The 26,771-nt window shown below is 49.9% G+C and overlaps 1 protein-coding gene across 2 annotated transcripts; it reads right to left on the reverse strand.

Moving 5' to 3' along the window:
* Nucleotides 1-349: 349 nt before the first annotated feature.
* Nucleotides 350-26,171, reverse strand: FGD2 (FYVE, RhoGEF and PH domain containing 2). 2 transcript variants are annotated; one of them, XM_053602488.1, is made up of 16 exons: nucleotides 25,777-26,171; nucleotides 22,195-22,393; nucleotides 19,798-19,881; nucleotides 19,045-19,193; nucleotides 16,267-16,423; nucleotides 15,919-16,057; nucleotides 15,330-15,388; nucleotides 14,967-15,113; nucleotides 14,144-14,236; nucleotides 8,780-8,859; nucleotides 8,667-8,697; nucleotides 8,151-8,243; nucleotides 7,049-7,180; nucleotides 2,837-2,983; nucleotides 1,641-1,787; nucleotides 350-1,287 (listed from the first exon to the last, which is right to left on the reverse strand). In XM_053602488.1, exons 1-16 carry the CDS (start codon nucleotides 25,842-25,844, stop codon nucleotides 1,072-1,074), a joined length of 1,941 nt encoding a protein of 646 aa, XP_053458463.1. In that variant the 5' UTR covers nucleotides 25,845-26,171; the 3' UTR covers nucleotides 350-1,071. The 2 variants fall into 2 exon arrangements, with proteins under 2 accessions (XP_053458463.1, XP_053458464.1); XM_053602489.1 differs by having other exon boundaries at nucleotides 19,798-19,878; nucleotides 25,777-26,170.
* Nucleotides 26,172-26,771: the final 600 nt, after the last annotated feature.

The raw sequence follows: 26,771 nt of genomic DNA on the forward strand, positions 1-26,771 counted from the left end.
GATAGGGGCCCACACATTGGTTGTTTGCTTTTCTTCTTCATACCAGATACTCCAGACTGCTTAGATTCATGTGAGTACTCTTAAAAAATATTCAGACTGGGGCGGCGCCTGTGGCTCAGTCGGTAGGGCGCCAGCCCCATACACCGAGGGTGGCGGGTTCAAACCCAGCCCCGGCTGAACTGCAACCAAAAAATAGCCGGGCGTTGTGGCGGGCGCCTGTAGTCCCAGCTACTCGGGAGGCTGAGGCAAGAGAATCGCTTAAGCCCAGGAGTTGGAGGTTGCTGTGAGCTGTGTGAGGCCACGGCACTCTACCGAGGGCCATAAAGTGAGAATCTGTCTCTACAAAAAAAAAAAATATTCAGATTGGGGCAGCGCCTGGAGCTCAGTGGGTAGGGCCCCGGCCCCATATACCAAGGGTCGCGGGTTCAAACCCAGCCCCGGCCAAACTGCAAAAAAAAAAAAAAAAAGCCTGGCGTTGTGGTAGGTGCCTGTAGTCCTGGCTGCTCTGGAGGCTGAGGCAAGAGAATCATCTAAAAGCCCAGGAGTTGGAGGTTTCTGTGAGCTGTGATGCCACAGCACTCTACCGAGAGCGATAAAGTGAGACTTTATCTCTAAAAAAAAAAAAAAACTCAGACTAGACTAAATTAAATCAGAAACCTTTGATGGTATTTCAATATAGGCATTGGTAATTTTTAATTTTTAAATTAACTTATGTATATGTTTTCCACCTGCATATTTTAAAGCTCTCCAAGTGATACTAATGAGTAGTCCTGGCTGAGAACCACACTGGGTGACCAACAATCCTGGGCTACCTGGGACTATCCTAGTTTTAGCACTAAAAGTCCCTTGGCCCAGGAGAGCTCTGGCCAAACTGGATACTTGGTCGTCTCCTTCCCAAAAAGGAAGACTCATATTTTTTTGAATCCCAATCAGGACATATGGTCTGGGCACAAGGAACTGATTATGTGAAAGCACAGCTTGGAGTGTCAAGTCACCAAGAACTCAGGGTCAGGCTGTGGTAGGAGCCAGGCTAAATGGGAAGAGGTGGGCAGGGGAGCGGCTGGCTGTGGCTCAGTCAGACAGGTCCCCATCATGGGTCTTCTCGGGGCTCCAGCCACTGGCCGCCCGCTCCATGGCCTTCACCCAGCGATCCCTCAGCTCCTCGGTCTCAGCCTTGAAGGTGTAGAGCTGGCCTGACTGTTGCAGCTGAAAGACTCGGGTGTCCCCCTGGGTCCCAGTAGTTACCTGGTAGCCCAGCAAGGGGATGGAGGTGTGAGCCCGCATGTCCTAAGGGGAGGAGAGAGTGGTGGCCGCTGTCCTCATGGTCAGCACCACTGCCCTGGACAGCCATTGTGAAGGTAACAGCCACATGCCACCACTCATACCCCAAACCTTCATGAAAAGGGGTGAGCTGGCTTTCCCCTTTCACGAGGAAGGAGTGAGCTGGGCGTTCCTGAGGCTAAAGCAGTTGTGACATGGAGTCTGGGCTCAACACGGAAACCTGCTTATCCCATGTGTGAATCAAGGGTACCAAGACCTCATGGGGCCTCAGTTTCCTTATCTGACATATGGGGCCAATGATACTCCATTCCCAACACCCCTTGTGGGAAGGCTGAGACCTGGACAGGGCAGGGCCTTACCTGAGGGGCAGCGTAGACATAGAGCACGAGGGGGTCATCCCGAGGGATCACACACCAGCCTCGGGGGCTGCTCTTCCCCCACTTGTCCCCAGCCAGCTGCAGGAAGCTGCACATCAGGTTCCAGTCAGGCCCCGCTGAGGACCCTTTCTAAAACCAGAAGGAGGGACTGTCAGGGAACAGAGCATCCACCAAGTATCAGACATTGGCCTAGGGCCTTGACAATCACCATTTCTAACCTTGCAGCAATACTAGCAGGTGGCGTTATTTGTCCCTGAGGCTCAGAGGTCCCATCATGTGCCTATGGTCCCACAGTTGGCCACAGGCAGTGCTGCAGTCAGACCCCAGCCAGCCTGTTGTGCCCACGGGGAGGACTAGCACCTGGGAGTTGGTCCAGGAACAGAAAGGGGTGAGACGGGGCCAACCATTGCCAGGAGCAATCTGTGTTGCCTAGTGGTCAGGATGGGCTGGGGCAGAGACTGGGCCTAGAAGAATGGGGAGGATTGGAAAAGGACCACGTCTGTGGAAAGAAACCAACTTGAACCTGAGATCTCTCAGCTCCCCGGGCCAGTGATATATCAACCTGGCCTTCATGACAGAAGGGCAGGAGGGTTGTGGTAATCAATGCTGGGCCAGTTGACATGGTATCTGTGGTGCAAAGCTGAACACAGCTGAAGCCCCATCAGGGAGCAGCTCAGTCAGGCCCCAAGGGTAACAGAAAGAACATCTGTGCTGAGATCAGAGAGCCAGCTCCTAATTTGCCGTGTGGTCTTGGGCAGGTCACTTCTCTGGGCCTGGGTCTCTATGAGCTGGGACCGGCTGGCCCCTGAAGTCCCTTCTAGTTAGAATGGAGTCTCCAATCTGCCTGGCCTGGAGCCTCAGTATCCCCATCTGTAAAGTGGAATCAATGACACCAGCTCTCTCCACCTCCTGGGACTGCTGGGGCAGGGCATGGGGATATGAACACGAAGCATCCAGAGGAGCCACCCTATTATCAGATGGGGACAGAGAGGAGGGCAGAAGAGCCTAGAAAACAGCCTGCAGCCAAAAGTTGCTTCTATTTGCTGACAGGCCCAGCACTGTCTGGGCAGAGGGGAAAAGGCTGGAGTCTGTGGGTAGAAAGAGGAGAGAGCAGGAGCTGTGTGACCACAGCTTCCTCGGCACCCAGCAGGTGGTGAAATCTGGACAGGCACCCTCACCTCCAGGATGCCTCGCCTCTTGTCGTCCTTGTCCTCAGGAAGCACGTTTCCCGTGAGAAAGGTGTAGCAGGCATAGCAGACTCGGTTGGGCCTGTTGTCATCGTATTTCAGATGTGCTCGGTAGTTGGAGCACTTGGCACATATGACCTGATGGAGGGGACACAGGAGGCTTGGGCCTGAAATGAGGTATAAGAGAGCCCTCTGCCTTAGCCAGGAGGTGGGGGTATGAGAGCAACCAGGGGCAGGAGGGAGGAAAAGAAACCTTTGAGAGTAGAATGCATGTTGTGTGGGGCTGTTCCCCACACTGGCAGAGGCCTATCTGCTAGAGCTGGGGTGACAGGGGGAGCTCAGGCCCCACTACTAGGCCCTTAATGTCTCTCCTCTCCAGATTTCCCTCTCAGGAGGGGAGCTGTGAACCCAAAGTGCTTGCCCTTCTCAGGTCCCTGGCATCAAATTCACTTTTTAAGTGCTTGCCCTTTTCCCATCTCACCTGACTCTCCCAACATCCTCTCCAGGTAAAGCCACCTGCCACCGGGGCTGCGCATCTCCCTGGCAGACAGACCACCCACAGCAGGGCAAGTCTTTATAGTCTCACAGTTTAGCTTTAGGATTCATGCAAACTTTGCATTATGCTTCATCATAGAGTCAAGTGTGTTCTACTATTAATATTTTTTTTATTTGAGACAGTCTCACTATGTCACCCTCGGTAGAGTGCTGTGGCATCACAGTTTGTAACAACCTCAAACTCTAGGGCTTAAGTGATTCTTTTGTCTCAGCCTCCCAAGTAACTGGGACTCCAGGCACCCACCTATTTTTTTGTTGTAGTTGTCATTGTTGTTTAGCAGGCCTGGGCTGGGTTCAAACCTGCCAGCCCCGGTATATGTGGCCGGCGCCCTAACCACTGAGCTATGGGCGCTGAGCCTAAGTGTGTTCTAATCTGAAAGTAATAGGCTGATTGTTTTCGCCAGGAAGTCCAGGAGCAGGGCTCACCTCCAGCCCACCATGGGGAGGCCCCATGTGGATCATGCTGGGGAGGCTGAGTAAAGGCAGCCCAGGAAGATTCGGAGAGATATGGGGTGCTGCAAGATGTGACTTCTGAAAGGCTGGGGTGTTCCAGGGGAGCCAGGATATGGGCTTGGAAATGGAGGGCCAAAGGAAGGGGTGGAATTTATGAAGCAGTGCCAGCTTTAGGGGCTTGTCTATGCACCCAGCACAGCGCATGGCCTGGGAGGGAACTGAAGAAGCTGACCTGGGCCTGCCCCACCCTCTCAAGGATTCCCGTCTGGCAGGCAGGAGAGACAGAAACTGGCACCTGAATCACCGAGAGGCTGACTCACAGGTTCACCAAGCACTGAGCCTGCACAGGCGTGAGGGGCCACACCATCAAGGCTGACTCACACGTTCACCAGGCACCGAGCCTGCACAGGCGCGAGAGGCCACACCGTCAGGACCAGTGCGCCTCACATGGCCCCACACGGGGCTTCCACTACCTTTTCTTTTTTTCTTGAGAGATTTAAATTTTTTAAATGTAATTAGCATTTGTTTTCTCTTCTACCAACTTTTTACTTTGAAAAATTTCAAACTACAAACAAGTTGAAAGAATAACACAAGGATGCCACACACCAAATCTACCACTGTTACCATTTTTGCCACATTTGCTTTATATCTTTATGTGTGTATATATATATATATATTTTTTTTTTTTAAATAATTTGAGTAAAAAATTACAGTCACCATGGCACCTCACCCTTAAAGTTGTAGCTGGTGTCTCTAAGGGGAAGGACATTCTTCTACCTACCCATAATGGCATGGTCACACTTGGGGAAATTTAACATCAATGCAATATTATTGATTCATGGCTCATAATCAAATTTCCTTCCCCTAGTGGTCCCAATAACTACATTGGTAGCTTTTTCTCCCCCATCCAGAATCTAAGCAAGAATCATACATTTCATTTAGTTGTCAGAGTATTTTACATCTTAAGCTAGAAGGCAGATACTTGGGAGTTGTTATTCTTTGTGCCTCTTTGAATTTTTTTGCTACTGTAAATAATCTTTTAGAAACTACTTGCAAAGTTAGTTGCAAGTGTGAATCAGTTCAGCTCTTATTCACAGATGTGAATAAGGAACAGTAGCTAATCCCTTTCTACTTGGCTTTGGGATATAACTCTGAATGTAAGCGTGTCCCAGTCCTAGAAACTTACTTGGTGTCCTGATTGCAATTTTACACATTGGCAACACCTCCCTAACTGGCCCTAACCTGTCCAGCTGGACTCCTCCTGCCCCCTGGAGGTTATTAAAGACTAAGGTTGCAAAGGGTTTCTCTGTTTGCAGAGTGAATGGAGGGGGGTGTGGTGTCAGCAGAAAACAGCTCAAGTCCAGCAGATGCAGAATTAAAAAGCAAAGCAAGAATCAGGTCTGTGAATCCTAGCACTCTGGGAGGCTGAGGCAGGTGGATTGCTTGAGGTCAGGAGCTGGAGACCAGCCCGAGCAAGAGTGAGACCCCATCTCCACTAAAAATAGAAAAACTAGCCAGGTGTTGTGGTGGGTGCCTATAGTCCCAGCTACTCTAGAGGCTGAAGCAAGAAGATCACCTGAGCTCAAGAGTTTGAGATTGCTGTGAGCTAAGATGATTCCAGGGCACTCTAGCCAGAGTGACAAAGTAAAACTCTATCTCAAAAAAAAAAAAAAAAAAAAAAAAAAAAAAGAAAGAAAGAAAGAAAGAAAAGAAAAGAAAAAGAAAAAAACAAAAAGCATCAGGCATGGTTGAGTCTGTAATCCTAGCATTCTGGGAGACTGAAGTAGGTAGATTGCTTGAGCTCAGGAGTTCAAGACCAGCCTGAGTAAGAGCAAGACCCCACCTCTAAAAATAGCTGGGCATTGTGGTGGACACCTGTAGTGCCAGCTACTCGGGAGACCGAGGCAAGAGGATCACTTGAGTCCAGGAGTTTGAAGTTGCTGTGAACTATGATGCCACAATACTCTACCAAGGGTGACAAAGTGAGACTCTGTCTCAAAAAAAAAAAAGAAAAGAAAAAGAACAGATCGCTCACAATGGCTCCCTGTGGCCCACAGCCAAGCACTGTTGGCTCTGTCTGGCTCCGCGGCTCAGACTGGGGCCCTAGACAGCAGCCAAGGTTCTCCACACTCCCGCTCAGGCTCTCCCCAAGGCAGTTCAACTGAGTGCCGGGTCCGAAGACACCAAAACAGTTCACAGGGGTGATGATGGGCAGATCCCACCAGCCAGAGATGCCTGGAGTCCCATCTCCCCGGACTCACGGTGCCCAGATGCAAGGAAGCTGTTGCTCGGCCGCCATCTTGCTCCGCCTCCAAAGTTAGACAAATTCTAAGTGGCAGTAGGACCTGAGAACACCACACAATTTGAGCACATCTGCTTCCTGCTATTCTGTAAATGACATCACTTGAATAACTTTTTAAAAATTCAAAAAAAAAAAAAAAAGAAAAAGAAAAAAGGCAAAGCAAGATCTGCCTTAATAAGCAGGCCTGGGCTGATGAGAGGGAAAAGGGGAGTGGGCACTGTTCCTCTTCTATAAGCTGGTGGCTCAATCCTGCTAGGTGAGCCCTGCCAGAGCTATTGGAGGGATGGGAGGAGAAGGGAAGAGAAGGAGGGAAGGAGAGAGGGTTTTTACGCTGAATCCTCACTACCAGCCTGGAGGTAAGCATTCTAATCTCCGCGGCATAGAGGAGGAAACTTAAGCCTGAACCAGGCAGGTAGAGTTAGTGACAGAACCATCAGGTGCCTGGGTGCTAAGTACATGCCTGTCAGCCGAGGTGGGTCAGGAAAACAGGATGGTAAGGGTGGGTGGGTCAGCATGTAATGGGCCTGGGGCTGCTGAAATAGTGGTGCAAGGCCTGAGAGGGCTGAGGGGTTTGGCCTTTCCTACCCTGGAACTGGAAACCATTTCATAGCTCTAGGTGTGGGTCTTGGGAAATGGTGGCATGAAAGCAGGTGAATTAATAGAGTTAGCTTCAGGGGATGTGTTCTGCAAGTTATTTAAACTTTCTGATCCTCGTTTTTCCATCTGTAAAATGGGAAAATGGCACACCCTGCTTCAGAGCTGTGCTATTGGGTTGCATCTGGATGACATAGGCAGAGCTGGCCAGGAGGGAGAGAGCAAGGCCTCAGCTGGAGTTGGGGGACAGAGGCCTCTGTGGGACAGGTTGAGGCAGAGGTGCTGGTGAAAGTACTCACGTAGCCACAGGCCCTGCAATGGTGGCGTCGGCGCGTCAGGGCGTTGAAGGGCTCCTGGCAGCGCATGCACATGGTCACCATCTTGTCCCGGACCCACTGTGGTGCCCGGAGGCCCAGCTCCTCAGACTTCAGCTGTGGGATGAGGAGAGTTGAGCAGGTGTGGACACTTCATAACCATTCACTCATTCTCTGAGACCCCTGGCCTCTGCCCATCTGCTCATGGCAGGGATTCTGTGTCTTGGGTTTCCCGGGGACTTCCACACAAAGCTGACCAAACGGACAAAGACCTTATGATAGGTTAGTTACCACCATGCATTACTCCTATTTTGCAGGTCAGGAAGTCCAGAGAGGTCAAGTGACTCAGCCAAGTGAGATAAGACATTCTTTCTGAGCTCCACTCCCACCTACCTTCCACACCTTCCTTGTTTGTTTTTTTTTTTTTTTTGGCTGGGGCTGGGTTTGAACCCACCACCTCCAGTATATAGGGTGGGCGCCCTACTCCTTGAGCCACAGGTACTACCCTTATTTTGTTTTGTTTTGTTTTGTTTTTAAAGAGATAGGGACTTGCTCTATCACCCAGGCTGGAGTGCAGTGGTGTTATCATCCCAGCTCATTGTGGCCTCAAAGTCATCCTCCTGCCTCAGCCTCTCAAGTAGCTGGGACTACAAGTGCCCACCATCACATCTGGCTAAATTTTATGTATTTTTTTGTAGAGTTAGGGTCTCACTATATTGCCCAGGTTAGTCTCAAACTCCTCCTGGCTTCAAATGATCCTCCTACCTTGACCTCCCGAAGTGCTAGTATTACTGGCATGAGCCACCACACCCAGCCCACTTTCCCTTAGTCTTATACGTCTCAGATACTTTCAAACTCAAAAACCTGCAGCTGGAGTTTATATATCATAGATGTGAAATCCTTCCCCATGACAGCTGTATAAAGAGGCTCTCAAAGGAAGTTTTACTCATGGCAAAATATTTGGCAATCTGCAAGTTAATGTTGAGGTGGGAGGGCTTTCCCTGGTCCCTTAAAGTTACTCAAGGTGGGTGACATTCCCTGTCCCTCCTAGGTAGAAAACACTGTTTAGGATGGAGGCTCCATTTACCTCCTGTTCCTGGGTATCTCCCTCAGGCCCCTGGCACGCAGCCTTGAAGGTTTCATTCCGCCTCTCGATTTGGTCAATGGCTGCTTGGCAGGCCTTGGATGGAGAGAGGGAGGAGGGTTGAGAGGCTTGCAGGGTGGAAGGGAGGGTGCACCAATGTGTCCTTCCATCCACACATTCATCAAACAATGCTCAAAGCCTACTGGTTGCCAGGCACTGGAGTCTAAGCACACATAGGCTATCTGAAACTATTACACTCAGATTGCAGATATACAAACTGAGGCTCAGAGAGGTTAAGTGATCTGCTGCAGACTGCCCAGCTAGGCAGTCAGGGGCAACAACATTGGAACCCAGACCTGACTCCAAATTACCACAGGGAAACTCTGGAGGAAGAGTAGAGAGCAACTGGACATGCTCAGGTAGATGTTTGCACACACATAGGCACACGTGCGCACACACTTACATGCAAACACACCCTTCCCTCCTTGTCAGCCCGAGAGGCCTGCAGCCTTCGCATACCTGCATCCAGGAAATCATTTCCTCCCGGGACCTGCTCAGAAAGTTAACACAGGTGTTGAGCAAAAAGCAACCCCTCCCAGTTTCCTGCCCTTCCCAGACCCCATGCCCCTTACCGGGCTTGCAGCTCCAGGGTGCGCTGCTTCCCAGACACCAGGAAGGAGTTGGGGAACTCGACGTCAGTCAGCTCCCGCACCTGCAAGAGGAAGGAGGGAGGCCACTGGTTCAGACTTGTCATACCCTCCTCAGGCACAGCACTGTGGAGTGGAGGGAGGTAGATTGTGCCCCAGGGACAATTCAAATTTAAGGGACAGGGATGGGAGCTTGCTCACCACCTCCCTAATTCTGTAGAGCCAGACAAGTGTGCCTGCAACTGGGCCTTGTGTTCTAAGCAAATGAGACTTACAGTTCCTAGAATTTTAACAGTAGCTAAGTTGGCCCAGCGTGAGATAGAGGTGACAGTTCCTGACAATGGATTCACCAAAAATGGAAATTGGATTTCAAAACTGGATGAGTATATGAAGGTACATTGTACCATTTTCTTTTTTTTTGTAGAGACAGAGTCTCACTTTACGGCCCTCGGTAGAGTGCCGTGGCCTCACACAGCTCACAGCAACCTCCAACTCCTGGGCTTAAGCGATTCTCTTGCCTCAGCCTCCCGAGTAGACATTGTACCATTTTCTTGGCTTAAAAATGTCCTTAATAAAAAGTTAAGGAAATAATCTTCACAGCAATTTTGGGAAGTAGATAATACCATCTTTATATAGAAGATGCAAAATGGAGGCTCAGAGAGGGCAAAAGACCTGCCTGAGGTCACACAGCATCTAAAAGGCAGAATAAGGATTCCAACTGAGATTTTCAGCCCTAAGTGTAAGGTGGAAGAACATTTATTTTTCTTCCCACCCCCGGAGTCCTATAAGCACAGACCTCTTCCAGGCAGTGTGGAGAGAGAACCTCAGACACAGATTTAGAGCTCAAGAGTCTCTAAAGGGAACTTTGCAAGGGAACTTTGTTGCCACTGAATCCACCTGACACTGGAACTCCTCTGCTGCTTCCCTGCCATGTGGTGGCCAGGCCTTGCCAAGTTTTCAGGGCTGTCCACCACACTCCAGAGAGCGCTAAGTGTGAGCACACCCTGCTACAAGTCCGGCCTAGACCATGGCTCCACAGGGCAGTCTTTCCCTCTAGAAGGGGCCTGATGTAATTTGGACTCAATATCCTTGGCAATGGGGAGAATTCTCTGGTTTACAAATTAAAGAGGTCATGTGGAAAGAAGTGTTTGGGGAAAGCTGTGCGCAAAATACAAAGGCTGGATGTGGGCAAAAGGGACAAACTTGTAGTACAAAGGACCAGTTAGGAAGCGATACCACAAATGGCCCAGGCTTACTGACTGCACTGGAGAGAAAGGAGGTTTCCAACTGGGTCAGGGGGAAGGGAGAGGGAAAAGAAGGCAGAAACCCAAGGTTTACAGTCCAGAAGGAAAGAAATATGATGCTTTGACAGAAAAAGGCGAACTGGGGGCAGCTCCCGACCTGCAGGTCCAAGATTCCCCCTGATGTTTCCACAGAGGCCTCTAGCTCCCCCATTAGGTTACAAGAGGACGATGTCCCAAGTCCTGCCATGCCAAGTCTCAACTACGTTCCTTGGGTCTGAGTCAATTCAGTCCTCTGCTGGTCCATATTGTGCCTTTGTGCTAATTAGAAAAGGACACCCTTCCTCAAAACACTTTACTGACATCTGTTGGCAAACTGGCATAATATCCAGATTTTGTTGGAACAAGACATTTGACTGCCATCTGCTGGACAATTCTAACTATAAATATACAATCCATAATAACGCTAATCTGCAGTCTGCTGTAGATAGTCCCCTCTTACATGAAGTATCCTTGTGTAGTGCACATGGAGCCCCTGGATATGTATGCCTGTACTCTTTTCCCCTTCCCAGACTGCCCCTGTGCAGGATGGCAAAACAATAAGACCAATTCAGACTTTAAGCAGAATCAGCTGCTGCAAACTAGGCCTCCCTGATACCCAGAAAGGAGGGTGAGGGTCACAAGCCAGTGGGAATCATTATGGTGGTCGAAGGTCAGACCTGCTACCAAACATCAAACTAAGAAAACGGTTCCTACACAGACCAGGGTAGGTCATTAGCTGTGCACCTGCCAAGCCGGTGCAATCCAGAAGAAGGTGCTGTGTGGCTGTAGGCATGTCAGACACATTCCCTGGGACTGGAAGAGGCCAAACATCTGACACCCTCAGGCTCATCTGTTTTCTCTTTATGCATCTGTTTAGGTCTCTGTATTTCTTGGCTTTTCTATCTGTCAATCTCTTCCTCTTTTTCTAGGCCTGGGTCTCTGACAGTAATGTGACAGGGCTATTTGTCACCATTTATTGTAGCTCTCTATAAATCTGCCTTTCTCAGTCTGACCCACCAAGGACTCCAAACATACAAGCCTGCACAACCCTGGCCTAGAAGACATTCTGGCCACTTCTAGGTAGAAAGCTAGATGCCCCAGTAGGGGGTGGGATCTGCACCCCTAAAAAACCTCAGTCATCTTAGATTTGGGGGGTGGGCTGTGAACCCCAGAAGATGCCTAGGTCCTCCCATTAGGATTCATCACCCCCAGGCTATGCCCAAATGCCAGGCAACTATAGTCAAGAGCAGGGGCAAGGCTCTCCTCTCAGAGATCCAGGGGCTCAATACCTGCCTGCAGCTCCCTCATGGGTCTGATGCAGGTGTGGATTGGGGAGAGAGGGTTTGCAAGATAGGCTAGACCAGAACTCTGCTGCTTCCAGCCCCAGCCCTAAGGATACACCAGGACTCAGCAGCTATCAGAGAGGATGGTCAAGAAGGTTCTCCTGCCATTTCCCCAACCATGCCTGAATCCCACCATAAGCTTTATCCCTCTGGGCCGTAGTCTTAGTAGAAGATGACATGGCATGATGATTCAATACAGGGCTCTAGACTCTGTTGCACCTGAGTCTAAATCCTGGTTAAGTTGCTCAGACCAGGATTTTCCATATGAACTCCATGAAAATTACTTAAGCTAGAAAGGTTTTCCAGGGCCTTGGTTTTTTTATTTTTATTTTTTAATGGGGTTAACTATAGATATACAGGGTCTGATAATTAAGTTTGCAAACTCATCCTATTAAAAGTGCTACATATATCATTGCTGAATATCACTATAGTCACCTTTGAAGTATTCCTGGTTGGAAGCCATTCACCAACACTTCAAAGCAATTTTGGGACTCTTTTTTCTGGAATGGTCATCAGAGCTGTCATCATACAGCACACAAAAACACACAACAATAATGAACACCACTTAGCAAGACACTGCCATACGTCAACACAAACACAGCTTAAGACACTGATATACCAAGGTTAAGGAACTTTACCGAATTGTTTGTACAGTGCTGCCAGTGTAAGCACGTGGTGGCAAGTTCATGAACTTAACTGTCAGACTTCATATGATGACAGCTCTGATGGTCATTCTAGAAAAAAAGTTCTCAAATTGCTTTGAAGGGTGGACTAGGCTCTGGAGTTGGTGAATAGCTTCCCTATGGGGAGTACTTTGAAGATGACTGTAGTGAAATCCGACAATGAGATATGTAGCACTTTTTCTAGGATGAGTTCGAGAACTTAATTGTTAGACCTCATACTCACACACGGCAGAACAGTACAAGGTTATTCACTGCAATCTCATTTGCATCCGCTGACAACAGAAAACAATCTAAATATCCCTCAGCAGAGGACTCAGCTGAATCAATTATAGTAACATCCACACAGTGGATATTATGAAACTATGTAAAAGGATGTGAGGTTCTAAAGTACATATCTCCAAAACTTGTAGTTAGTTTAAAAAGCAAAGTGCAAGCTGGGCATGGTGGCTCACACCTGTCATCCTAATGCTTCAAGAGACCCAAGCAAGATTGTTTGAGGTTAGGGAGTCTGAGACCCCATTTCTACAAAAAATAGAAAAATTAGCCATTTAGTGGTAGGTTCCTGCAGTTCCAGCTACTGGGAAGCTGAAGTAGGAGGATCACTTGAGCCCAGGAGTTAGAGGTCGATGTGAGCTGTGATGACAACATTGCACTCTAGCCCACATGACAGAATGAGACCCTGTCTCAGAAAAAAACTAAAAACAACAACAAAAAATAATAAAAAGCAAAGTGCAGAAAAGCGTATAGAGTATGTCACTGCTTATAGTATGACGTGAGGAGACAGTACTGTATGACTGTCTGTATATGCAAAGACTAGCCCTGGGAGGACTCAGGAGAAGCCAAGGCTGCCTTCAGGAAGGAGAACCAGGGGATAGAGTAGGGAAGAGATCTTTCTTTCTTTTCTTTCTTTCCTCTTTTTTTTTGAGACAGAGCCTCAAGCTGTCGCCCTGAGTAGAGTGCTGTGGCATCACAGCTCACAGCAACCTCCAACTCCTGGGCTTAAGTGATCCTCTTGCCTCAGTCTCCTAAGTAGCTGGGACTACAGATGCCCACCAGAATACCCGACTACTTTTTGGTTTTTTTGTTTTTTTTTTGTTTTTTTTTTCAGTTTTGGCCAAGGCTGGGTTTGAACCTACCACCTCTGGCATATGGGGCCAGCGCCCTACTCCTTTGAGCCACAGGCGCTGCCCTCCGACTAATTTTTGGTTGTAGTTGTCATTGTTGTTCGGCAGGCCCTGGCTGGATTCAAACCCACCAGCTCTGGTGTATGTGGCTGGCACCTCAGCTGCCTGAGCTTCAGGTGCCGAGCCAGAAGAGAGTTTTTGCTGTATATACTTTTTATATTGTTTGATTTTAGAATATGTATTATCTATATTTTTAAGGTATAACATTAAAATTATCTTTAAAAGATAAAAGGAAAAAATCCAAGGAAAATAACAGCGTTATGACCATCTGATGGGATGCCACAGGGCTCAGGAGACCGCACAGTCACTGGCCACTGCTATGGACTGCTGCTGTCCCTGCTCATTAGCAGTCATCTCTGGATGGGGACACACACAAGCCAGCAGCTCAGCTGACAGCTTAGACCTTTCTGTCTCAAAGTGTGGTCTGCAGACCTGCAGCATCAGCATCTCCTGGGAGTGGCTAGAATGCGGGATCTCAGGCCCCACCAGGCCAGCTGCCTCAGAACCTGCATTTTGTTTTTATTTATTTATTTATTTTTATTAAATCATAGCTGAACCTGCATTTTAATAACATGCCCAGGGAATGCGTGCACATGTTGAAGTTTTAGAAACAGAAAGCAGAGAGAGGCCGTGCTGGGCTGTGCACTGTCCCCCACATGGGCCAGGCCTATGGGAACCTGGGAAGAACCTGGGCAGGAGGGCTGCAGCCTGCATGGGAGAGCTCTAACTTTTCCACTTCCACGTTTGCTCAGGACGTTAGTCATCTAATTGAGAACCTGGGTTAGCCCCTCCTGCCACTCCCCATATGTACTCCCACTTTTAGGGTGAAGCCCAGTGGTAGTTGGAGGCCTCTCACCTTCATCCCTGCCACGTCGATGCGGGTCCTCACCTGGAATTGGGCGCCTACCTGGATGACCCTGGGCACGCAGTAAAGCAGCATGTTGTTGAACTGTGGGAGACACAGATGTGAACATGCAGGCAGGGGCAGGGCAGGAAGGATGGCAGGTGGCTGCCCTGAGGGGGCGCTGAGCACCTCTGGATTCCTCCTCCCCTCTAGCTGTACTCTGGGCCACCTCACAAGATGTCACAGGTGACACTGAAAGTAATGAGGAAGGGGTTGTCTAGCCTCCAACCCCACTGGGATGGCCACTGAAGAGACATGCTTCCTGTGGGCATCAAGGGATTATAGCAATGGCAAACCTTAGAAGCCTACAAGGCCTTTCTCACGGGGCTCAGGGCTACAGGGTTTACAGGAGGTTGTGGCTCCCTCACCTGCACCTCCAGGCAGGACCACCTTTCTAGATCACAAGGGAGCTCATGGCCTCTTCTATGCAACCCAGGGTGGTTATTCCCGGTAGCTTCTCCTATTCCTTCTTGCTGTGCGCCCTCTAGAGCACAGATTAATGCCACGGGCATTGGAGCCAGACTGGATTCAAATTCTGACTCTGTGGCTCCCTAGGGCATGTCCAGGGAACCCATGGGTTGGAAATCCCTGAGGCATAGAGGCAGCACATGACTTGTCCAAAGTCACCTGAGTGCCAAAGCAGAAAAAGACAGAGAGGCAGGCTCTTCCCTGTCCCTCCTGCAGTAACATACAGAGGCCTAGCAGGCATCACCAGGGCCAGAGTGGTCCATGGACTTCCCTCCTCAGTGTGGCCTATGGCTCCCAGCACCCCTACCAAGAAAAGATAGCGCTCCAAGGGGTCACTGCGGCGGAAGGAGATCTTAAGGACCGGGCCCTCTCGAAGCAGGGTGTTGGAAGGGTCTACTATGTCATCGTCCAGGCCCAGGCGCTGGTACACCTCCCACAGGTCCTGCAGCCGCTCCTGTGTGTGGGAGGGTGCACCCTAAGCCAAGGCCAGGCCAAGCTCACCTGTTTCTGGAAGGTTTCCCTTGTAGGGACAAGGACAGGAATGTGAAAGTGGAGCAGGTGTTGTGGTGGGCCAAGGGGCTGAGTGGATACAGCCACCAGGATGTGTGGGGATAGACCGAGACCTGCTGGGAGGAGGGGAACACAGCCCTAGCACAGGCCGGGTACTCACCATCTCAGTGATGGCCGCATTAGAGTGCTGAGCTGCCGAGAAGATCATATCCAGGGCTTCTGAAGAGGGGCAGGGTCAGAGTTAGCCTCTGAAAATTGGGGCCTGGGGGCTAAGGTAGGAAGCCCTTGAGGCTCAACAAGAGCCACAGGACTTGCCACAACAGCCCCCAGGAGAGGTCCTGCTGGTGCAGCCTGGCTCTTGGAGTGGCCCCAGGGTAGACTGAGTGGAAGTCACTGAAAGGCAGCAATTTGGTGTTTGGCCTTGGGGCTTCTTGCTGTTCCCAACCGGAGACAGACCCGGGGGGTAAAGCAAAAGAAACATAGGCTTTGGCACCATACAAGCATGAGTTCAAATCTCAGCTCTGCTCTTTTCTGGCTGTGTGATCTTGAGAAAGCCACTGAACCTCTCTGGGCCTTAAAGACCTCATCATCTGTAAAATATGGCTAATGGTATGGACAATGTCTGTGAAGCACCAATGATCAATGTTGCTGACTGATGGTCTTCCTGACCATTTTTGCAGGAGCTCAATAAACATATGGGAATGGCTTGGGCCTCCCCAGCCCCCTGGAACCCTTGTGGGTGTTCTCACTCTGGGCATCAGCCTGGTCTGGGGCCTGGGCTGGCAGCTTCTGGACATACTCCTTGAGCAACAGCTCGTAGCGTGGAATTCTCTGTACCGGTTCCAGCATATGGTGCTGCAGGGTGAGGCTGCCTGAAGCCTCGCTGCTCTTGGGGAGGGATGGGGGAGTGATAGGAGGAGGGTGAGAAATGGGAGGGGCAAGTCAGACTTCCCCCAAGAGTCAGGGGAGTGGGCAGGGTGGGTACTGGAGCAGTTTGAAGCAGTTGAGCCTGAAAGATGCTCTAAATCACTCAGGGAAACTGAGCCACTGCATGCTGGAGGTGGCAGTGCAGGCTCTGGCCCTCCCCGCAACCTCACCTGGATGCGAGTGATAACCTCCTGGAAGAGGGGAGACTTCTCAGTCCAGGTGGCCAGCAGCTCAGCAGCCCGCTCAAAGTTCTTGACATACTCACTATACATCTTCAGGAATGGGGCCAATTTCTGGATCACGTCACCGATGCGGGGGGTAACCGTCCTGCCAGAGGAGCACCCAGGATTGCCCTCAGCATGTGGTCTCCTCTCCTGACTCCAAGTAGGGCCAGGTTAGGCCAGGGTCCCTGACCCCCACCCATCTCCTCTGCACTTGTGGGTGCAGGCAGGGGCAGGCTGTCATTCTCCCAAGTTTGTGCTTCCCCACTCTTAGGCTGTGAGCGCCCCAAGAGCAGAGGCTATTCTGGTCCACTGATAGGCTTTTCCCACAGGTCCAGTAGAATTCTGGGCCCACAACAGGTGTTCAGTAACTACCTGGTGCTTGATTACATAACAATCACAAGGACCACATGCCCAGCATTGCCCCGGACACACTGCATGTCTCATTTCATTTAATTCTCACAACTCTGAAGGTTGGGGCACTTATTAGCACATCTTAGAGATGAGAAAAAGAGAACTTATCCACGATCATCCTGTGGTATGGCCTGAAGGTCATTCAACTGAGAGACTATTGTAGCAAAGCTATAAGGAGCCATGACTCTGGAGCTGGGTGCCTGGGTTTGATTCCTTGCTGCACCAGTGACCCAGCTATCTGTTCTTGGGAAAGCCACTTATCCTTTCTGTACTCCAATTTTCTCATCTGAAAAAACTGGGATGATGGGAGGCAATTTTATAGTAATGATTTTTTTTTTTTTAATTTTATGGCCAGGCACAGAGACTAACACCTGTGATCCTAGCACAGGGAGGCTGAGGTGGGAAGATCCCTTGAGCTCAGGAGTTCAAGATCAGCCTGAGCTGATCTCTGCAAAAAATAGAAAAAATTGGCTAACAAACATATGAGAACATGCTCATAGTCCCTAATTATTAGAGAAATGCAAATCAAAAACACCCTGAGATATCATCTAACCCCAGTGAGAATGGCCCACATCACAAAATCTCAAAACTGCAGATGCTGGCGTGGATGTGGAGAGAAGGGAACACTTTTCCACCACTGGTGGGACTGCAAACTAGTACAACCTTTCTGGAAGGAAGTATGTACAACCCTCAAAGAACTCAAGCTAGACCTCCCATTTGATCCTGCAATCCCATTACTGGGCATCTACCCAGAAGGAAAAAAATCCTTTTACTGTAAGGACACTTGCACTAGGCTGTTTATTGAAGCTCAATTTACAATCGCCAAAATGTGGAAACAGCCTAAATGCCCACCGACCCAGGAATGGATTAACAAGCCCTGGTATATGTATACCATGGAATACTATTCAGCCATTAAAAAAGATGGAGACTTTACATCCTTTGTATTAACCTGGCTGGAAAGTGGAACATATTCTTAGTAACGCATCACAAGAATGGAGAAGCAAGAATCCTATGTACTCAATTCTCATATAAGGACAGTTGATGACCTAATACATGGTGGGGGTTGAGGGAAGGGGACAGCAGAGATGGAAGGAAGGGAGGGTGGGGGAAGGCAAGAGCAGAGAGAGGGAAGGAGGGAGGAGGGTGGGGGGGTCATGGTGTGTGACACACTTTTTGGGGGTGGGACACAATTATAAGAGGGACTTTACCTAACAAATGCAATCAATGTAACCTGGTTCTTTGTACCCTCAACGAATCCTCAACAATAACAATAAAAATTAAAAAATTACTGGGTGAGGTATCGCATGCCTATAGTCCCAGCTATTCAAGAGGCTGAGTCAGGAGGTTTTCTTGAGCCCAGGAGTTTGAGGTTGCTGTGACCTAGGATGAGACTATGGCAACTTTAATTTTTGAGACCTTTCTCAAAAAAAGAAAAAAAAAATCAAAACCCCAAAAACTAAAGATAGTTTTTAAAAATAAATAATTAAAATTTAAAAATTTTTATTATAGGGCGGCGCCTGTGGCTCAGTCGGTAAGGCGCCGGCTCCATATACCGAGGGTGGCGGGTTCAAACTCGGCCCCGGCCAAACTGCAACCAAAAAATAGCCAGGCGTTGTGGCGGGCACCTGTAGTCCCAGCTACTCGGGAGCCTGAGGCAAGAGAATCGCTTAAGCCCAGGAGTTGGAGGTTGCTGTGAGCTGTGTGAGGCCACGGCACTCTACCGAGGGCCATAAAGTGAGACTCTGTCTCTACAAAAAAAAAAATTTTTATTATAAAAAATTTAAGCAATTATTCCATCACTAGATTTAACAATTATTAACATTCTTCTTTGCCAAAGATTTTAAAAGACATCCCAAACATTATAGCTTTTCTTTGCCAAAATAAAGCAAATAATCTCACCACTAAATATTTTGGTGGTCATCTCCAGAAACAAAGGGATTTTTTGCTTAACCATGATGCTGTCATCACACAGGGCTGATTTAAATATTGAGTGAATTAATAAGTGCAAAGTCTGCAGCCAGGCATGTAGGTAACCCTCTGCACTAGCTATTCCCATGACCTCCTAAGTCACTCAGCTGAGCTCGATCCCCTCCCTCAGGAGGCAGTACTCCCCTCCCCATACACACCCTTTCACACACATGCCTCTGAGGGATGGGGTCTTTCTTCCAAGCCCCTCCACCAATCACAGAGGAAGAGACTGTTGTGACCACAGCCAGGGCGTAGGCCTAGCAGGCTGAACCCAGCGTCCTGGGGCTTCCCCCTTCAGTTGCCCAAGGCTGCAGATGGGGCCTCAGGGCTCCTGGTGGACCTCACCAGTCATCCAGGCGCCGCTGCAGCTCTGGGAGGAAGAACTGTGCATGGAACTGGTAGATGGAGGAGATGTTGGAGAAAATGATCCTGACCACTTCTTCGGGGAAGGCCTTGCTGCTGCGGGCCGTCCTCAGCAGCTCCTGGAAGAACACCTGCAGCCGCCGCCACCCATCACCCTCTGTGGGGGGAGAGAGCCACCCACACACCAGCCCAGGGGAATCAGGGGCCCTCCAGGCTTACTTAATGCTTTTACCTCCCTAATCTCCCAGCATCCTCATAACAACCCCGGGAAGATAAGCAGGGAAGATTGCCATTTTACATTCCGGCCATTTTAAAGAAGGGCAAACCGAGGCCTAAAGCTGAAGGGCCTTGGCTGAATGCTGCCAGCTGTAAATGTCGGAAATGGTTCTGTGGAGGTCTTGGCCTTCACTAAGCTGAAGCTCCCTGCACTGATGCTCAATGATTAACTCTCTAGCCTTAACAAAGTGTGAAGAGTGAGATAATGTTGATGACAGAGGACATGCTGCAGGGGCCTGGAAGGACGGGCTGATGTGTGCTGTGCTGTGCCTGAGGCCCTCCAGGGCTAACAGAGTGGTGCTACGGTGCTACACCTTGATTCTACCCCAGCCCCAGCTGCATGGGGCTGAGGGCTAAGGCATCCTAGAGTCAAACCCAGGGGTTCTAACTCAGCTCTGGTGAGGTGGGTGGGAAGGCAGAGCAGGGTTGGGGCTCAGAGGGGGTACCCTGGCCACTGGCCTGGTCTAGCAGGTGAAGGCGAGCCACGTAGGCCTGCTCTGTCTCCAGAAGCTCCTGGACGATCCTCTTCTCTTCAGGCTCCTGCTGGGGGGTTGTGCGAAGAGAAGGAAAAGAAGGGAGGGACACTTTTGGTCTCCTCTGGTAGGGACCTTGGCTCAGTTTCCAAAGATTCCCAGTGAAGCTCACCTCTTGGTGTTCATGCCCTGCCACAGTGCACCTGGGCTAGCCCTGATCTGGCCTTCATGGAGAATGGGGCAGAGTGAGGCTGTTTCGTCCTGGGCCTAAGCCTCAAGAGGCCTCATCTCTCCCTGTACTCTCTTGGGAGTTGTGAACCACCACATCAAGAAATCTGGTTGCAGGGTATGGGGGTCACGGTATGTAACACACCTTTTGGGGGTGGGACACAATTATAAGAGAGCCTTTACCTAACAAATGCAAGCAGTGTAACCTGGTTCTTTGAACCCTCAGTGAATCCTCAGCAACTAAAAAAAAAAAGAAGAAGAAGTCCGGCTGCTCTGATAAAGAGACTCCTGGGCAGGCCATGTGGAGAGAAGAGGCCTAGAGACCACATGGAGAGTGGGGGGCCCAGCCACGCCAGCCTCCCTACAGTCTCTGCCCAAGTACCAGGCTTGTGGGGTGAACTATCTTGGGCATTCCAGTGCCAGCCACCAGCTGACTGCAGCTACATGAGAGACCCTGTTAGGGATTGAATTGTGTCTCTGTAAGTTCATAATGTTGCAGCCTTAACTCCCAGAGTAACTATATTTGGAGATCAGCCCTTTAAGGAGGTAATTAAGGTTAAATGAAGTCATAAGGGTGGGGCCCTAAACTGATATGGTTGGTATCCTTATAAGAAAAAGTGACACCAGGGATGTACATGCACAGAAAAAAGGTCAAGAAGGGCACAATGAGAAGGTGGTTGTCTGTAAGGCAAGAAAAAGACCCCCCTGGAAACCAAACCTGCCAGCACCTTGATCTTGGACTTGCAGCCTCCAGAACTGTGAGACAATAAATTTTCTTTCTTTTTTTTTTTTTTGAGACAGAATCTCATTTTGTCACCCTTGGTAGAGTGCCATGGTGTCACAGCTCACAGCAACCTCCAACTCTTGGGCTTAAGCAGTTCTCTTGCCTCAGCCTCCCAAGTAGCTGGGACTACAGGCACCCACCACAACACCCAGCTATTTTTTGGTTAAGGTTGTCAATGTTGTTTAGCTGGCCCGGGCTGGATTCAAACCCTCCAGCCTTGGTGTATGTGGCTGGTGCTGTAACCACTGTGCTATAGGCGCCAGGCCGAGACAATAAATTTCTGTTTAGTGGCATTTTTGTTTCTTTGTGTGTGTGTGTGTGTGTGTGTGTGTGTGTGTGTGTGTGTGTGTGTGTGGTTTTTGGCAGGGGCTGGGTTTGAATCCGCCACTTCCGGCATATGAGACCGGCGCCCTTCCCCTTTGAGCCACAGGTGCCGCCCAAAAGCTTTGCTTTTTGTTTGTTTGTTTATTTGTTTTTTTGCAGTTTTTGGCCAGGGCTGGGTTTGAACCCACCACCTCCGGCATATGGGGCCAGCACCCTACTGTTGAGCCATAGGCACCACACTGTTTAGTGGTATTTTTTTATGGCAGCCCAACCTGACTAGCACAGTCTCCAGTGAGACCAATAGAGAGGCTGCCCAGCACTATCCCAGTAAACCCACAAAACGTGAGAAATAATAAATTGTTGTATCTAAGCCACTATGTTTGGGGGTGGTTTGCTATGTAGCAATTGATAACCACAGAACACTACTATCAGCACTATCCCCATTTTGCAAATGAGGAAATTGAGGCACAAAGAAGTTAAACGCCTTGCCCAAAGTTACAGTTAGAAAGCAGGAGAGCTGGGATGAGGCTTCAGGGAGCTTGGATCCAGGGAGCACAGCATCTTGCATTCTAACCCTTGAACTCTACACATGAGGAAACTGAGACCCACAGAAGGGAGGTGGCCTGCTCAGGATCAGACCACATTCCAAGGGCATGAAAACTGGCACTCAGACCTCTGTGTCTAGTTTGGCATCATGGCCTCCTCCAGTGGGTGAACTGAGGCCAGGGAAGGGTGCAGGTTCACAAGATGGAGACTGAACCAAGCCATAAGGCCTTGAACAAGTTCTTTAAGATGAATTTTTATTTTCTTGCCTAAATAACTCCCACAGTAAGGATATGTGAAGTAAAGCAGCAGGGGGCGCAGCAGGGGGCACAGCAGGTAGCTAATCAAAGGCTGTCAGTGGGGAGAATCTAGCTCCCAGCTGATCTCTGCTTACACAAGACTCCCACCTGGGGGACTGCTGGCTCTGACTGGGAGAGAATCTGTGGAGGGATCAATGGAAAGCCACCCACCCAGCTCCCCACTTCTACCCCAGTCATGAAGCACCTGTGTCCCTGGCCCAGCGCAGGTCCCAGGGTGGCAAGATTTCCTCCAGGCCCCACTGGACAGCTTGTTCTTCAGGGAGCTCAGGTACCTCCTGCTGACTGTCCTGGCCCCAGACTCCAGGGTCTCCCAGACATCAGGATTCTCCCATGACCCTGGGGGGTGGGGAGGCCTATGGGCTCTGGGCACTGCTCCTGGGGTCCTGAGAACAGAACAGATATGAAGGTTTCCTGTCCGGAGAACAGGTAAAATAGCGGCATGTCCCTGGAGGGGATTTGGGACGACTGATGTGAATCACTGGTGTGCAGGGGCCCGGGCGTGCCGGCTCTCTGTAGGAACTTGCTAGGTAAGACTTCTAATTCTTTCCTAACACCTTTCTTGGAGGAGGCTCCAGTCTACAAAATGAGTCAGCATGGACTACATTTTATTCTCTAGGAGAACTACATACTTCCCTGTTTAAAATGCAGGAACACTGCCTTTGCACACAGAGGTTTGTTTTGTTTTGTTTTGTTTTTAGAGATAGAGTTTCATTTTATCGCCCTTGGTAGAGTGCTGTAGCATCACAGCTCACAGCAACCTCTGGCTCTGGGGCTTAGGCGATTCTCTTGCTCAGCCTTCTGAGTAGCTGGGACGACAGGCACCCACCACAATGCCCGGCTATTTTTTGTTGCAGTTTGGCCAGGGCTGGGTTTGAACCTGCCACCCTCAGTATATGGGTCTGGCGCCCTATTCACTGAGCCACAGGCGCCATCCTGCACACAGAGGTTTTTAAGTGGTTCCTTCCATATCATCCTCACCTTTGGACCTCATCTCTGTTTTTAGTTTCTGGATTAGTAACCAACACATCAAAGGAAGGTGAGAGCCATAGAACAATCTAAAGTGAGAGCACAGCAGTTAATGCTGAGGCTTTCCAGTGGGAGCTATGCTCTCCTCGCCTCCAGTAGGAGTGTAACCAGCCTGGGAGCAGATTTCCTATTCTCCCAGGGAGGGACCTTAATAGGGCAGCTTCATTACACTGTACTGAGTCTGCAGGCCAGTTAGAGTCTTTAGATAACAAAGGCCACTCTCATTGAATATATCCAACAATTTCAGCACTGCCCCATTCCCCTTGGTGTGGAAAGACTTGTAGTGACAGTGTAGGGTAGGCATCCTTATGAGAAAGACAGGATAGGAAATGGAGGGCCGGACAGGTACAAAATCTCTGAACTCGATGGGAAAGGTTTCCATTACCCCCATTTTTCAGCCAAGGAAACTGAGATACAAAGCGGTTAAGTAACTTGCTGCTCAGAAATGGCAGAGGTGGGAGCCAAATCAAACTGGTTCCTAAGGCTTCACCCTGAACTGTCCATCTCCATTTGAGTAAAGGAGAAACATGTCCAGGGAGTTAAAGTCCTCAAGTCACAGTTGGTTCATGGCAGGAAGAAAATTAAGACCCAGTGCTGGCCTGATGCTTCCAGGTTCTCTCACCACTCCCCGGCACCCCAATCCTCAGTTCCTCAGCCCACATGTCTGCAGCTCAAAAGAGTAGCTGGTCTCAAGCTTTTTGTTCTACATTTAGTTTCGGGTTCTGCATTTCTCCCTAAGTGCCCTAGGCCAGCTTCTGTTTCCTCTTCACCCCCAGTTTCAGATCAGCTATTCTTCTAGAGAACTCACAAGGAAGCCCAGGCCGAGGCAGCTGACATGGGGCCCCCCACTCAGTAGAGGGTAGCTCTCCCTCTCCTGACACCACTTGCTCTAACCTCACCCTGGTCTAAGGGCTACCCCTCCTGCCAGGGGTGCTGCTGGGCAGAGCACAGCAGGCCAAGGAGCCTCGCCAGTGCGCTCCTACTCTTTGCCTGGTGAGGTGAATGAGGTGGTGCCACTGCCTCACACCCAAGGGGATAGTGGGTCAGGAAGGCGGCATCTAAGAGCTGTCCTCGGTGCTGAATAGGACGAGCTTGGCAAAGACCCTGGGAGAGGCAGGATAAAGTCACCCTGCTCAGGAAGCTGAACTGTCCTACCAGGTCCACTTCTATGCCACCTTCACCATGAAGGGCACAGGACGATTTGCCTGCCCTAAGTGCCTTCAACACAGCATCTGGGCCCTTTCTAGGACCTCTACTGCCCATGACTTTGTATCATGGTTATCACATGAGCTAAGTATTCAAAGACAGAAATCCTTCACCGGGATCCTCTAGGATTCCTACAGGGTGCTGTGCTGTGTGGTACACATCCCCTCTTCAGGACAGAAACACTATTCTCCCTGCCCCAGCTGCTGGTAGTATTGGTGGCTAAAAGGTTGACAGGTTATTGGCTGAGTCCCTCTCTGGAAATTGCTCTCTTGAAGAGAGCTGCCTCACCTAAAAGCTAATGTGCCTCACATGCAGGCACAAATACCCAGCTCTTTGCCTTCACGGAAATAACTGAAGGCCATCCCAGCTCCAGAGCTCCCAGGGACAGGCTGAGGCCTCTGTTGCAAGGGCACTGCCATTCAACTTCTCCTTCTGCCTAGCCCTGATTCACTCACCTGCACAGATGTTGTTCCCCAAAGCTCTCACTGATAAACCTCCTGAGGCAAATCTCTATCTCAGAGCCTATTTCCAGACAACAGATCCCTAACACAGTCCTGGGCTCCTGGGCTTAAGAAATACCTGCTGCATGTTAATGTTCCTGTTTCTCTCTCATACCCTGCCAGGACCACCAATGTCCTCTACATATCTGGTGCACCCTTTTCCCTTCAGATAGAAGTCCTAGCATTGCCTCAAACCACATGTACTTAAAACACTGGGCATCCTTATCTCTGTGTATCCATTTTCTCATCTTTTTTTTTTTTTTTTTTTTTTTTCTAGTGTGGCAGTTAATGTGTTAACATCCATCAGGTCTTTTTTTTTTTTTTTTTAATTTGGCCGGGGCTGGGTTTGAACCCGCCACCTCCGGCATATGGGACCGGCGCCCTACCCGCTGAGCCACAGGCGCCGCCCCCCATTTTCTCATCTTTAAGATAGGAATAGAGCCCACCCCCATTGGGCAGTTTGGATGACTAAACCAAATAAGTAATGACATGAACTTAGAGCAGTGCTCCATAGGAAAGCTGACGCTGCACCACGATTTGCCCAACATGGTCCCCATCCACCCACCCAATTTTATTGGCATCCACTTTCACTTTCAGCTAGGTCCTCCTTGAGTGATAAATTATATGGTTGTCCTACTCACAGGGAGTAAATGCTCAGTGGTAGCTACTGTTTCCTCCAGGTGCTCAGAGGCACTGGTAAGAATCTGCAGCCTGAACACTGCATTTGCTCTGCTCACGCTCACTCACAACCGCACTCATCTGGACTCTTCCCAGCACACGCTGGCGCTCAAAACCCTGCCTAGCTCCCAGCATTCCTATGCTCCAAGCAATGTGGGTGCTGCCCAGACTGGGGGTGGTATCCAGGGAAGGGCCAGAGAGGGACCGCTCACTGTGAGGCCCAAGGTTGTCCTGGCCCTGTGCCTTGGCCTGGAGGCAGGGAAAGTTGAGGTGCCAAAGGGCCCCGGATGGGCAATGGAGGCAGGGGAGGCTGCCAGCCCATTATGGTGATCCTTCCCACCCCAAACACCCGGTACCTGCTGCTCTCAAACACAGTCACCAGGTTGGACACAGATGCCAGCTTCTCCTCACTCTCTTCTTCCATCCTGCAGGGCTTCACGTGACCCTCAGCTATCCCCAAAGCAGGGAGGAAGGTCTCCCGCCGGCACACTCGCCCACCCTGGCTTAGGGTCACAGATGAACTAAGTCCTCCCAGTATCTGCTCTCATCTTTCCAGAGGACTCAGCAGGCTGGGACCTGGCTTCAGAGTGAGGAAAGAGGAAGTGGTCCCAGAGCCACAACCCTGCAGGAGAAAGGCCACTGCTCTCCACAGTGGGAGGAACCTGCTCAGGCCCCACCCCACCTTCATGGGGCTGAGTTCTCAGGCATGTAGAGCCCTACTTCCCGAAGCCACTCTGAAGCAGGGAACAGGACATAGAGATAGTTTCTAGAGCCAGGCCCTTGGCTGGCTTCTTGGCCAACCATACTTTCCCCCTCATATATAGTAAGGTCCAGTGGCAGTTACTTGTTCCTTTTCTTAGCAACTTCTTTTCTGCATCTGCCCCTGCTCATGGCTGTGAGGAAACAATTTCTTTTATTAAAAATAGATCACAAACCTGGTAAGGGTAGGTTGCCCCAAGGGAGGACAGCTTCCTTTCTATAACCCTGATGATAATAATAGCTAACACACACTCTTTTTGGTGCTTTATGAGTATTTTCTTATTTGATCCTATAACAACCCTATGAGGTGGGTCCTATTCCTATCCCCATTTTATCCACAAAGAAAGCGAGGTTCAGAGGGGATAAATAACTTATCCAAGGTCATATTTCCAAAGCAAAGGTGGTGTGAATCCTACAGTCCAGCAGAGATGTGTTGAGACCCTCATGACCATGTTCTTGCTGCTCCGTCCTCGGGCTTCCCTGCTCCTACGAGGTTTTCTCCACCTGACGCCTTCAGTACCACCTCGTCTCTCAGCTCTTCCAGAACAAATGGCCACCGCTTCTGCTCCCCTTGTTTAAGCCTCACAGGCCT

The sequence above is a fragment of the Nycticebus coucang genome, chromosome 9, assembly GCF_027406575.1.
Source record: "Nycticebus coucang isolate mNycCou1 chromosome 9, mNycCou1.pri, whole genome shotgun sequence".
Taxonomy (NCBI): domain Eukaryota; kingdom Metazoa; phylum Chordata; class Mammalia; order Primates; family Lorisidae; genus Nycticebus; species Nycticebus coucang.